Source organism: Symphalangus syndactylus, chromosome 6, assembly GCF_028878055.3.
Source record: "Symphalangus syndactylus isolate Jambi chromosome 6, NHGRI_mSymSyn1-v2.1_pri, whole genome shotgun sequence".
Classification (NCBI taxonomy): domain Eukaryota; kingdom Metazoa; phylum Chordata; class Mammalia; order Primates; family Hylobatidae; genus Symphalangus; species Symphalangus syndactylus.
The window spans coordinates 92,045,583-92,060,361 of record NC_072428.2 but is presented as its reverse complement, the minus strand read 5'-3'; the positions used below and the strand labels follow the sequence as shown (position 1 = coordinate 92,060,361).

General features: G+C 38.1%; 1 protein-coding gene across 14 annotated transcripts in view; it reads left to right on the top strand.

Annotated features, from left to right (window-relative positions):
• Positions 1-14,779, top strand: part of PHTF2 (putative homeodomain transcription factor 2) — a 153,603-nt gene that overhangs the window by 97,087 nt on the left and 41,737 nt on the right. For all 14 annotated transcript variants that reach the window (XM_063641541.1, XM_055283437.2, XM_063641546.1 and 11 more), the window contains 3 exons: positions 119-277; positions 8,075-8,240; positions 9,514-9,678. In XM_063641541.1, the coding sequence (XP_063497611.1) occupies positions 119-277; positions 8,075-8,240; positions 9,514-9,678 (490 nt within the window). The remainder of the gene's footprint in view (positions 1-118; positions 278-8,074; positions 8,241-9,513; positions 9,679-14,779) is intronic.

The following is a 14,779-nucleotide window of genomic DNA, read 5'->3' as shown; positions in this document are numbered from 1 at the left end:
AGTATAATACAGAATAAAATTATGTGGTGATGTTTTTCAAACATTGAAATTTTTTTCTTTAAATAAATTAAAGAATAATATATAAATCTACTCTGTTGTCCTATTTTACTTTTTTCAGGGTCTGCATTTGCAAAGGCAAAGCCTGAAAGTCCTTGGACTTCCCTGACCAGAAAGGGAATTGTTCGAGTTGTATTTTTCCCCTTTTTCTTCCGGTGGTGGTTACAAGTAACATCAAGGGTCATCTTTTTCTGGCTTCTTGTCCTTTATCTTCTTCAAGGTATAATTAAGTGTATAATTAAGTGATTTTTGCTTTTACTTTTCAGATGTTACGTTGTTAGGTTTAATAAGGCTTTGTTTTAAACATGTGCTAACTACTTCTGAGTATGATGTATGTTAATAAAGGCACATAATTGATTTGGCATTAAAAATATTTGAGAAAACAAAGCAGTTATTTTCCAGTATAATTTTATGAATATTTGAATCTGTAGATGGTTAAAGAAAAATAGAAATTGAGAATATTTTTTAAAATTAGAAAAAAAACCTCATCAACATGCATCTTCCACACATACATACATACTAGTCTTTTAAAAATACAACCTATACAAGTTTATTATTCCTGCCATAGGTATAGTTTCTTTTTTCTGTGCCTTTTACCACCGTGATGTGAGCTGTCCTTATACTTTATCAAAATTCTGTATACCGTGCACTCTGCTAGGTGCTTTCTAGATTCTCATTTAATTCTCACATCAACCTGATGAAGTATAGGGACTGTTACTATGCTTCGCTTATAGACACGGGACCTGAAAAGACGTGAGGGCCCAAAGCCACGTAGTCATCAAGTATGGTAGAGCCCAGGTTCAAGTCTAAGCATTCTGATCCCAGAACCCCACACTTAACAGCTCTTATGGTGCCTCCTAACACAACATTCTAGTGCATAGTCTTAGCAGCAGTATATAACACAACATGTATAACATTGTAGAACATTTAGAAACTAAAGAAGAAACTATTCATATTCCATCACATGAACAAAGCAGTTATTTTCATTTGGTTGATGTCCTTTCAGTCTTTTTAATATGTTATTAAAAAAAAAACCCATGATTACAATCCTGAATGATTATTTAAATTTGTTTTATCAACAGATTCTAAGAGATACTTTTTAAATAAATGAAAATATAATAAAAACTGCAGACTTTTATTTAGATAAAGTTGTTTCTTCTAAGCCAGGTTACATCTTACATACATAAAAGGGTGTGGACTATGATAATTTTGTGGTTGTTATTAGAATGTGTGTGTGTGTTTTCTGATTAAAGATATAATAATATTTTCATGGCAGGAAATTTGGAAAATGTAGAAAAAGCTAAAGAAAAAAAAAACTACCCATCATCTTGCCTTTAAATTTATAATATTTTTTAAATAGTTGAGATTATTTTATATGAACAGCTGCATATATTTTTTACCTGATGTCATAATATCAAAGTCTTTGTAAATATAACCTCTAAGTTACTAGAAAATATCTTGTACTGCTTCAATATTGGGCAGTTAAGCTGATTGCTATTTTTTGCTGTTATAATTACTGCTGAAGTGATCATATTTGCTTATCAATATTTTATAGTTATAGTGATCATAATTTTTATCATTTTCTTGTTTTCTTCTCAAAAGGACTTAAGAGAGCTTAATTTAAGTATCGTTATCTTCAAAGGTTTTCTGGCTTACCTAGATGAGAAAACTTTATTTGAATGTGGTCAGAAATTGCAGTAGCTTATTAGAGTAATTCAGTACCATTGATTGTACATCACAATGCATTGTGCTTTTTAAGATATTGCTGCTTTCTAGTATTCCACGACAAACAAGTTTCCAATGTAACTAAAAGTTCACTGACATTGTATAATTATATTGTGTCTGAAATTTACTTACTGGTTCCTCTAAGTTAAATAGGGAACACAGGTTAGATTGGGCATTAAATGAGATATTTTTAAGTTCAGAACCCAAGTTTAATCATAAGGCCCTTATGATGAACACTAAACATTCTCCTAGTAAAGCTTAGAGAAATGACTTAACCTTCTTAAAGTCACACAGCTAGTGCCAAAGTCATGATGTGACTCTGATGACCCTCGGCAGGCTGCCATTACCTTTTGAAAACCACTGTATGTCTATCTCCATTGCAGCACCCTGTGTAAAAGCGGGGTGCTGCAGTGCTCTGAGTTATGTCCTCATTCTTTTTTTTTTTTTTTTTTTTTTTTTTTTGAGATGGAGTCTCGCTCTGTCACCCAGGCTGGAGTGCAGTGGCACGATCTCGGCTCACTGCAAGCTCCGCCTCCCGGGTTCACGCCATTCTCCTGCCTCAGCCTCTCCGAATAGCTGGGACTACAGGCGCCCGCCACCACGCCCGGCTGATTTTTTTTGTATTTTTAGTAGAGATGGGGTTTCACCGTGGTCTCGATCTCCTGACCTCGTGATCCGCCCGCCTCGGCCTCCCAAAGTGCTGGGATTACAAGCGTGAGCCACCGCGCCCAGCCCTATGTCCTCATTCTTGTTTGCACTTCTTGAAAGGCAGAAAGAATCAAATGCAGTCAGATTTGGTTTTATATAACTATGTATAGTTTTTTTACTTAAATTACATGCTTTTTAAGTATCTCAACTATGTATTCTCAGCTGTATCCCCATTTCTGCATGTCTTGGTTGCCTGGTTTCTTGCCAAGATTACTGCCAGGAAACCTTATATCATCTTCTACTTTCTGTCCATTTACCTATTAAATGACAAATTCAAACCAGCTGCTTAAGATCTAAATTTCTTCACTAGTTATCATTGCTTTCAAGATGCAATCTGAGTTTTCAAATCCCTCCTTGAATTTCTATCCCACCTTAACCAGGCTAAACTGGCTCTTTGTTGTTTCTTAAACATTCCATGCTTTTTTGCCTATGTGTCTTTGGGCACCCAACTCCCTTTGCGTGGGGTAGCCCTTTTCCCTTTTGTTTAGTCAATCCTCTGTGTTCTCTCAAACTTAGATTAGACATCAAACATCACTTTCTTTGAGAATCCTTTCATAACTCCCCAATGTAGTTACATATCTTTCTTATGTATATTATAGCAGTTAATCATAAGTATTATATTAGTCACCTTTGGCTACCATAACAAAATACCACAGATTGGGTGGCTGATACAACAAAATTTATTTTTTCACCATTCTGAGGAGTGGAAGTGCAAGAGTGAGGCAATGTCAGAGTTGGTGTCTGATGAGGCTTCTCTGATTTGTAGATGTCCACCTTCTTGCTGTGTCTTCACAGGGCCTTTCTTGTGTGTGTGAGTGGAGAGAGAGAGTACTCTGGTATCTCTGCCTCTTCATATAAGGACAAGAGTCATATCAGTTTAAGGCCTTACCCTTACGAATCTGTTTAACCTCTACTACCTCCTTATAGGCCCTGTCTCCAAACGTAGTCACGTTGTGGGTTAGGGCTTCATTCAGCATATGCATTTGTGTGGAGAAGATGAAAGGAGCACAGTTTAGTTCATAACAGGTATTTTCATTGTTTCTTTGTATGTGTCTTCTTTCCTCGAAACCAAGCTTGTCCAACCGATGGCCCATAGGCCACATGCAGCCCAGGATGGCTTTGAATGTGGCCCAACCCAGGTTCATAAACTGTCTTAAAACCTTATGAGATTTAAAAAAAAATTTTTTTTAAAGCTTATCAGCTATTGTTAGTGGTAGTATTTTATGTGTGGCCCCAGACAATTCTTCTTGCAGTGAGGCCCAGGGAAGCCAAAAGATCGGATACCTCTGGTCTAAACTAAGGGATAGGGAGCAGAGACTGTGTCTTGTCTTTTTTTCTACATTGCCTAATTGCCACTGAATCTTAAAGATTAACAGTCCTAAAAATGGAATATTCTATTCTATTCTATTCTATTTTTTAGACACAGGGTTTTGCTCTGTTGCTCAGGCTGGAGTGCAGTGGTGTGATCATAGTTCACTGCAGCCTTGAGCTCCCAGGCACAAGCAATCCTCCAACCTCAGCCTCCCGACTAGCTAGGACTATAGGAGCACGCCACCATGCCCAGCTAATTATTTTTATTTTTGTAGAGGTGGGGTCTTAATATGTTGCCCAGGCTGGTCTTGAACTCCTGACCTCAAGTAATCCTCCCACCTCACCCTCTTAAACTGCTGGGATTACAGGTGTCAGCCACCACGGTTTCTCTCTGTTGCTCAGGCTGGAGTGCGGTGGCGCAGTCATGGCTTGCTGCAGCCTCGACCTCCGAGGCTCAATCATTCCTCCTACCTCTGCCTCCATGGCTGGAACTACAGGCATGCACTGCCATTCCCAGCTAATTTTTGAATTTTTTTTGTAGAGGCAGGGTTTTGCCTTGTTGCCTAGGCTGGTCTCAAACTCCTGGGCTAAAGCAGTCCACCCACCTCAGCCTGTCAAAGTGCTGGGATTACAGGTGTGAGCCATTGCATCCAGCCTACTCCTAGAGTTCCACTTGCCCAGTATGTGAAATCCTGCCTTTGAAATGTTTGTGCCCAACAACATTCTGTTTTAGTTGATCTCCAGCAGAAATCTCTAGCAGCACTGTGTAGTTCGTAGGACTTCATTAAATGCTCAAAAAGTATAACTCAGCATTATATAAAATAAGTGAATGTTTTCTCCATATATCTTTTTTTTTTTTTTTTTTTTGAGACGGAGTCTTGCTCTGTCGCCCAGGCTGGAGTGCAGTGGCATGATCTCGGTTCACTGCAACCTCCACCTCCCAGGTTCAAGCAGTTCTTCTGCCTCAGCCTCCTGAGTAGCTGGGACTACAGGCGCGTGCCACCAAGCCCAGCTAATTTGTGTATTTTTAGCAGAGATGGGGTTTCTCCATATTGGCCAGGCTGGTCTCAAACTCCTGACCTCGTGTTCTGCCCGCCTCAGCCTTCCAATGTGCTAAGATTACAGGCAGGAGCTACCACGCCCGGCTCTTCATATATCTTCTAAACCTTAACTTGAGAGGAAAACAAAAAGAAGTGATACCAGAGTTATGGAGGAAAAGCCACTGTCTCAGGAACTGAGACCATGGGAGGGACATGATCACTTTTAGAAAGATACTGTCAGAAGAAAGAAGGAAAAAGAGAGGAAGAAAGTGGCTCCTCCCCCTTTTTCTAATGCCTTGTCGTCAGAATTTCACAGTATGTAATAACTTCCTGTTAAGATATACAGAAAATATAATTTGTATGCTCCCAGCCCTAGGATTACAGAGAATGGTTATCACAGGGCTGAAAGAGTTCAGATAAATAACCAGCAACTAGAAATACCATTTGACCCAGCCATCCCATTACTGGGTATATACCCAAAGGACTATAAATCATGCTGCTATAAAGACACATGCACCCGTATGTTTATTGCGGCACTATTCACAATAGCAAAGAGTTGGAACCAACCCAAATGTCCAACAACGATAGACTGGATTAAGAAAATGTGGCACATATACACCATGGAATACTATGCAGCCATAAAAAATGATGAGTTCATGTCCTTTGTAGGGACATGGATGAAATTGGAAAACATCATTCTCAGTAAACTGTCGCAAGGACAAAAAACCAAACACCACATGTTCTCACTCATAGGTGGGAATTGAACAATGAGAACTCATGGACCCAGGAAGGGGAACATCACACTCTGGGGACTGTTGTGGGGTTGGGGGAGGGGGGAGGGACAGCATTAGGAGATATACCTAATGCTAAATGACGAGTTAATGGGTGCAGGAAATCAACATGGCACATGGATACATATGTAACAAACCTGCACATTGTGCACATGTACCCTAAAACCTGAAGTATAATAAAAAAAAAAAAGGATAAGAGAGGCTAGCAAATTTCAAAAATTTTCATAAAAAAAAAAAATCAACAACAGGTTATATAAAACCTAAAGTTTTAAAAGATGTTCGCCTTTGTGTCTGAAACTCTGAACTTCTTAAGTAAGCATTTGTACTTGCCCCTTTTAAAATTAGAGTTAATGGCACGGTGAAACCCCATCTGTACTAAAAATACAAAAAATTAGCCGAGTGTGGTGGTGGGCACCTGTAGTCCCAGCTACTCGGGAGGCTGAGGCAGGAGAATGGCGTGAACCCGGGGAATGGTGTGAACCTGGGAGGCGGAGCTTGCAGTGAGCTGAGATCGCGCCTCTGCACTCCATCCTGGGCAATAGAGCGAGACTCCATCTCAAGAAAAAATTAGAGTTAATCGTAGCTAAAAAAAAAAAAAAAAAGCTACTATTCACCAATGTTCAGTATACACTTACTGTGTATAAGCAGCTTTTCAAAATGTTTTACATGCATTACCTCACCTAAAACCTATTATAGTGCCTATGTACTATATGTATGCCGTGTACTATGTAGATATACAGAAGATTAAACCAAGGCGCAAAAATATTAAAGAACTTGATAAAAGTCACATTAAAATTCATATTAAAAACAAAAAAGACTCTGCTTTTCAAAATTCCAGACTGTTATGGAAGAACTAGAGAATTTGGGTTAAATTCCAGGGTAATTCATAAAGATGATTGGCATTTTAAATTTTTTGTTTTTTCTTTTTAAGGAACCTTATTACTTACAGTTACATACAGCTGAAATTTGTTTTCATGATACTCTTTAAGTATATTAGCAGATTAAGTGATGTTTTAAGCTTCTGGTGTGTTAGACCAGGATTCTTTGAGTTGCAGGTGGCAGAAACTAAATACAAACTAGCTTTTACAAGAAGTTGATTTTTTTGGTCGTTAATTTTACTGTTTATCATAAAAACTAAAAAAAAAACCCAGGGAACTAGATAGAACAGTACAACAGCTGGGGCGGCCATATGTCCCAGTTTGCCTGGGATTGTCCAACCCCAAGTTTACTCATGTTGTCCTGGTGCCTTTCACTCAAAAGTGTCTTGGTTTAGATGGTAAATTACATGGTCACCCTAAACACCTAACTGCCCGTCTCTTTAACAATGATTAACATTTTGGGATGTTTACTTAATCTATTTTGTTAAGTAAATTATATACATTGAGACATTTTACCCCTGAATACATCAATTTGCATCTCTTCAAAATAAGCACATATAACCACATTACAGTGATCACACTTAACAAAATGACCAAAAGTATTAGAATATTTACATTTTATTTTAGGTACTCCTTGGCCCTGGATTCAGGCATGGCTGGATCGAGAGGCTCAGATAATATCTTCACTTCTTTTTGCTGTAGACTCTGGTCTTGCTGGTCACATTCTTAGATTGGCTCTTTCTAGGTGGTGGGTAAGGTGGCCCCTAGCAATTTCATTTTTTCGTAGTCTTTAGTGTTTGTGATCTAGGAGAAAGGTCTTGAAGCACCTATATTAGTCCCTGAAAAAGACTGATTGGCCCTGCTTAGGTCACTTGCCCATCTTTTTATAAACTTTTGTATGCAGACTTACTAAGGGTGTGACAAGCCTAGATTACATGTCTATCCCTGAGGTGAGAGAAAGAAGAATGTATGATTGATGGATAAAGGAGGGAGACAAAGGTAAAGAGAGTTTATGTCCAGAAAGTCTAAGGGATGCTGTGTAGGCAAAACAAGATTTCCCTTCATGTAGTAATAGTTAGCATTGATGGATGTTTAGTGGTTTCTCTGGAAACTATGCCTAAGTAAATTTGTTATTAATTCTAAGGAGATAGACCTCTATTAATAAGAAGTTCTTTGTAGCTGTATTATACACTTATCTTAAGATTTCATTATTTGTAAAACAAAGAAATAATGTACTTGAGGTTAGGGTGGTTCTTTAATTGTCTGTGATGTTACTTAGAAATGTCCTTAGATTCATATGCATCTAATTTACATTGCAGCGTTGAGGTGTACTTTAGAGACTATGTTGGGTGTTGTCTTGTTCCAAGAGTTTATTACTAAATACCATGGTTAGGCTGTGGCAGACAATAAAACAGTCTGAAAAAGCTTGTCTGTAGTAATATTTTAAACTCATTTAAATTTAGAAAAATATTTTGGCAAAAAATAATGTAAAAACAATTTTAAAAGTTTTGAAGAGGTGACTATCAGATCTATAATTAAGCATATTTTCTTGCCCTTTTTATAGTTGCCGCAATAGTATTATTCTGCTCCACTTCTAGCCCACACAGCATACCTCTGACAGAGGTGATTGGGCCAATATGGCTGATGCTGCTCCTGGGAACTGTGCACTGCCAGATTGTTTCCACAAGAACACCCAAACCTCCTCTAAGTACAGGGGGTAGAAGAAGAAGGTACTGTTTTTTAAAAAGTAATCTTTTTATACATTTATGTAATTTGAATCCACAATTGTTCTTGACTCCTCTTATCTTCATAGACTAAAATCTTATCTTGTAAGGTTGCTGTTTCAAAAAAAAAAACACTGAGCTTCAGAATCAATTACCAAATGATTTAGTTTCCATATTTGCTTCAAGGCCATTTTAAGACCACATGCCTGTGTTTTTGTTTCTTTTTTTTTTTCCTTGAAGCTCATTTATAGTCACCTAATATCAATGTAGACAATATGTTAGCTAGATTGTTAATAATTCCTACTACTTATAAAATCTTGTATTTCTAAGATGCTTTGGCAAAAACAAAAACCTAGAAAAAATTTCAGCTAAACTGTATTTACTAAACGCTATTTGGTTTTGTTTTGTTTTTTTTTTGTTTTGTTTTTGAGACACGGTCTCACTGTCTCCGTCACCCAGGCTGGAGTCCAGCTCACTGCAGCCTGGACCTCCTGGGCTCAAGTGATCCTTTTACCTCATCCTCCTGAGTAGTTGGGAATACAGGTGTATGCCACCCCATCTGACTAGTTTTTTTATTTTTTATTTTTTGTAGACACGGGGTCTCACTTTATTGTCCAGGCTAGTCTTGAACTCCTGGGCTCAAGAGATCCTCCCACCTCGGCCTCCCAAAGTGCTGGGATTACAGGTGTGAGCCACCACACCCAGCCACTAAATTCTATTTGAATCTGTTTAATATTACCCTTGATTCAGTAAATATAGCATGTCTCACTGGCCACTCAGCACACTGGAGTTTGTTTTAAGGTTTTTTTGGAGCGGGTCCTCTTTTGAATATCATTGCTAAGAGATTGTGACATTTGTAGTTTTTGGGTGCTGAGATTTAAGCCCGTCTCATTTTTAAAAGATAATACATTAGATAAATAGCAATGTTGATAAATTAGATTATAATTCTCTCCAATCTAAATTTTCTTCTTTCTTCATCTGCAGATAAGTGGCATTCAAATAGGGAAGAAATGCTTTTGTAAATATCTATCCAATGCAATCCTTACAACCTTCTGTCCACTGACCTGCCAATATAAGCAAGGACCAATACCTTGATATTTCTAGAAATTGGTCTTGAATATGCATCATGGTATTTGGATTAAATTTTATCTAGTAAATCTAAATTTTATTATGTGTTAAGTTCCTGTGTTTATGTTTTCCAAAATTTTGATTGTACTACTGAGAAAGTGGTTATTAAAATATTAAAGCTGCCTTCCATTCTTAATCTCTTCTGATGAAGGAAATTAAGAAAAGCAGTCCATTTGGAAGTACATAGGGAAGGAGATGGTTCTAGTACCACAGATAACACCCAAGAGGGAGCAGTTCAGAACCACGGTACAAGCACCTCTCACAGCGTTGGCGCTGTCTTCAGAGATCTCTGGCATGCTGCTTTCTTTTTATCAGGGTTTGTATTTATTTAAGGTTTTATATGGCATAGAGATGGCACTATCCTTTTTCTGGCACTTCAGTCTCAGGTAATTAATATTAATTACTTTAAATGTGACAGCCTCATTATGGATTTTGTTTTGATAAATTATAATAGTATAGATAATGGAAAAATAGACACCGTAAAGTTTATTTGGCTCATGTGTACATACATCTATACCAGAATGAATATACCAAAGCGTATTTAGCTAGGATTTCCATTTTTTTTTTTTTTTTTTTTTTGGGGGGGACGGAGTGTGGCTCTGTTGCCCGAGGCTGGAGTGCAGTGGCATGCTCTTGGCTCACTGCATCCTCTACCTTCCGGGTTCAAGTGATTCTCCTGCCCCAGCCACCCGAGTAGCTGGGATTACAGGCACGTGCCACCACGCCTGGCTAATTTTTTGTATTTTTAGTAGAGATGGGGTTTCACCATGTTGGCCAGACCTCGGCCTCCTAAAGTGCTGTGATTACAGGCGTGAGCCACTGAACCCGGCCAGGATTTCTTGATTTTGGTTTCTTTTATATTTCTCAAGTACTATTTTACTTGTGTTAATTGGTTAATTTATTTTTATCACCGTTTTAGGTCAAAATTGGCTGTATTAAAATGTCATGTGAATTGTATAGTTTTTTTCTTCTAAGTTCTTGCCTCAGTTATCCAAAATTATCTGAAATAAAACATATAGGCATTGTTATTTAAGTGAATAAAATGTATATTATAGTATGTGATTCTACTTTTGTACAATGTACCATGTGCATTTTTGTGCTATATAAAAATGGCTTTTTGTATACAACTATACAAAAATGGCTTTTGTATAGTTGTACCATCAATGAAGACTTACCAAATAGGAAAATATAATTACAGCAAACATTAAAAGAAACCTAACTCAAGTTTGTATTATTATTATTTTGAATATTCAAAACACTTAAGGGTTATATTACTAGTTTATATATACCTATAATAAATGTGAAAAAAGTTAAAGCTGTGATCAAAATATTGAGTGTAACTGATGAAAGGTACTTAATTAATCAAGAAAAGGGATACTGCAAATAACTATTCTGTCACTTTGTTAACTCCTTCACTAATACCATATTTCATCAATTTGTGATTGTGCTCTTAGGATAAAGTTTATCATGCGTTGTAGAACTAAGCAGTTATATCCAGGGCATATTTTCGTTCATTGTAATTTTTAGGAAAGTTTTCCAGATTTTAATAGTTTACAGTAACATGGCATTAAGTGAAAATCCTTTCTATTCCAATCACCTATTCTTCTTCCAGGGACAATATGTTTTGTTTTCGTTTTTTAACTTGGGTTGAATTGTCTATATCTCTCTCTTCTTTAGTCTTTAAAATAAAATGTTTTGCACATAACTAACTTGGATGTAATATAGCTCTCCTTTCTAACATTGGCATGCAACAATTTAGTCACTGCAAAGTCAGTTTCTTGAGCATTTCCAGATAAGCAGTTAATAAATAGCGTAATGGGTATATTTCACTTTTTGGGAATCATTCATTTGTTTTGGTTGTCTACAACTGATATTATGTGTTGTATTCAGAGTCCCCCTAAAACTAGTAGGTTGAGCCGGGCGCGGTGGCTCAAGCCTGTAATCCCAGCACTTTGGGAGGCCGAGGCGGGCGGATCACGAGGTCAGGAGATCGAGACCATCCTGGCTAACACGGTGAAACCCTGTCTCTACTAAAAATACAAAAAATTAGCCGGGCGTGTTGGCGGGCGCCTGTAGTCCCAGCTCCTCGGGAGGCTGAGGCAGGAGAATGGCCTGAACCCGGGAGGCGGAGCTTGCAGTGAGCCGAGATCGCGCCACTGCACTCCAGCCTGGGTGACACAGCAAGACTCCGTCTCAAAAAAAAAACTAGTAGGTTGATACCTTTGGAAGTTTACTGTATTTCTCTTATCAAATGAGATAGAGACTTAAATATTCCTCCTGTTGGGCAGCAGCATGACCATGATCATGACTGCCATTGCAGTGGCTGTCCATTATAGTGGCTAACTCACTCTGGATTTATTCTCTTTAATCATGACAGCTGTACATCTAAATATTTTAAAAGATGTACTGTGTTTATCTCATTTTGGGGCTGGTTTGCCAGCGTATGAATGAGACTTTTATTAGATACAAAAAGATCTTAAGAGAAATGTTAATTTTAGAAGTCCTAAGCTGAGTTCAGAGATCTTGATATTTTCTTCTTTCAGGCTTTGTTAAGACAGGAAGTGCTTAAACTAAGCACTTATCAATTAAGCACTTATCAGCTTATCAACTAAGACTTAACAAAATTTTTCTGGTGATAAATTGAAAAGCTGGATACCTCTGTTATCGCTGTTAACATAACTGATAGGAAAATAAATTAATAACCACACAGATATTTAAGCTTTGTGTATGGTATCTTGGTGGTTTTCTAGATGTTAGGATGAGAACCACTATTCTATTTTTGTATATATATATTTTTTAACCTATCTCACTGCACACTGAGAGAACCGCCTTTTTTTTTTTTTTTTTTGAGACAGGGTCTCACTTCTGTAGTCCTTGGTGGAGTGCAGTGGTGTGATCATGGCTCCCTGAAGCCTCAACCTCCCAGGCTCAGGTGATTCTCCCACTTCAGACTCTCAAGTAACTGGGACTATAGGCATTTGCCACTATGCCCAGCTAAGAGAACCACTATTTTAAAACTCTATAAGTTGGAAAGGTACTGTTTGTCATCTCTAAGTACATTTTATTCCCAAGATAAAACTATTATTTTTGAAACAAGACATAGTATTTCTCATTTGAAAAATTGGTAATTACTTTAATAAACCTTTATGAACCTGAGAAAACAAAGTCTAAGAAAATGTCAATTTAAAAAGATATAGAGGCTGGGCACGGTAGCTCACACCTGTAATCCCAGCACTTTGTGAGGCCGAGGCGGGTGGATCACCTGAGGTCAGGAGTTCAAGACCAGTCTGGCCAACATGGTGAAACCCCATCTGTACTAAAAATACAAAAATTAGCTGGGTGTGATAGCGGGTGCCTATAATCCCAGCTATTTGAGAGGCTAAGGCAGGAGAATTGCTTGAACCCAGGCAATGGAGGTTGTAGTGAGTCAAGATTGTGCCACTGCATTCCAGCCTGGGTGACAGAGCGAGACTCCATCTAAAAAAAAAAGATAGAAATCAATTATATTTCCTAAGGATTTAGTACTTTAATTTCAATGAATTGTTAATTAATGTAATTATAGTTTCTACTAAAGAGATCAAATAGGACGAATTACATCTTCATTGTGTGTCGTTCAGCATAGTACTTACTTCAGAAGTCACATGGATCCTAAGTTTTCTTTCATGTCCTCTAAGATTCATTTCACCATGACAATATCACTGAAAAACAGCAAACAGGAATTACAGCTCTCACTATGTTGCCAAGGCTGGTCTCAAACTCGTGGGCTCAAGCAATTCTCCCACCTTAACCTCCCAAAGTGTGGAGATTACAGGTGTGAGCCACCACACCCAGCTTTATTCAATCTTTAACTTTCACTTTAGTGTTAAAAACAGTAAATACTAAGGCTAAATGTGACAGGAGTCTTAAAGGTATGTCAGTCAGGCATATTAGTTAACATGTGATCCGGTTTTATTCTGATTATCTGTCTCTAAATCACCAGGTTAAATTAAAATACAAAAAAATTAGCCGGGCATAGTGGCATGTGCCTGTAATCCCAGCTACTTGAGAGGCTGAAGCAGGAGAATCATTTGAACCTGGGTGGCGGGGGTTGTAGTAAACTGAGATGGCACCACTGCACTCCAGCCTGCGCGACAGAGCTAGACTCCGTCTCAAAAAAATATATATATATATATCTAATAAATACCATCCTAAGCCAGGCGTTGAGTCACATGCTGGGAGTACAGTGCTGAAGCTCATAAGCTAGTGGAGGAAAATCACATATAAACCACTGAAATACAGTGTTACAAATGCAAACAAAATATCCTAGGAGAACAAAGGAGGGTACAATGATCTCTGCCAAGGAGAGTCAGGAAGGCTTTACGTTTCAATTGGGTCTTGAAGTGAATTTAAACAAGGAGTTGAATATGCAATGTTTTTACAAGAAGAGTAGTTCTCAGAAATCTGGTAAGGTAATAGAAACTAAGCTAAACTCCAGAAGCTAAGAGTAGGAGAGTGAGCAGCTAAGACACAGTGGAGGAGGAGAGCGGCAACCTTATGATGGTTCACTGACTGGCTGAATGACTAAGTCTGGATTGCTGGACCTTCTTCAAGGTCCTTCCCCCTCAGCTTGGAAAGATATTCCTAGGAAAAGCCCCTAATTGTCCCTACAAGCTTCTTTAACACCCAGAACAGAATTAAATCTGAGATTTTTTTTATCAGAGAATCATGGAATGATAGAGTCAGAAAAGGTATTGAAAATGACAGTTTTGTTGTCTCTAACATCCCTCAGAATCTTAGGGATTCTCAAAATGGGAAATGAAAGTCAATCAATTTTCAATATTCTGAAAAACGTACCAGAAATTTGACATTTTCTGGTAGTGTTAAATCACAGCTTTCCTTGGTTTGTGCTAGAGTTATATCGGATCCACATTAAACTGAGATTCTGACTGAGCTGTCTTCTAAATATAAGCTGTTTTTTCATTATTATTGTTATTATTATTATTAGTTTTTTGGGGGTGGGGGATGGAGTCTCGCTCTGTTGCCAGGCTGGAGTGCAGTGGCACGATCTCGGCTCACTGCAGCCTCCGCCTCCTGGGTTCAAGTGATTCTTCTGCCTCAGCCTCCCAAGTAGCTGGGACTACAGGCGCACACCACCACGCCCAGCTAATTTTTGTATTTTTTAGTAGAGAAGGGGTTTCACCATGTTGGCCAGGATGGTCTCGATCTCTTGACCTCATGATCCGCCCACCTCGTCCTCCCAAAGTGCTAGGATTACAGGCATGAGCCACCATGCCCGGCTTGTTTTCTCATTATTTTTATGCTCAATTTGGTAAAAAGCTTTTCAAAATCTAGGAGTAAGGTAATAAATTACTACAATATTTGCAATTTACAAAATTTTCACTGATTTCATCTGAATTTATTCTTCATAACACTGCAGT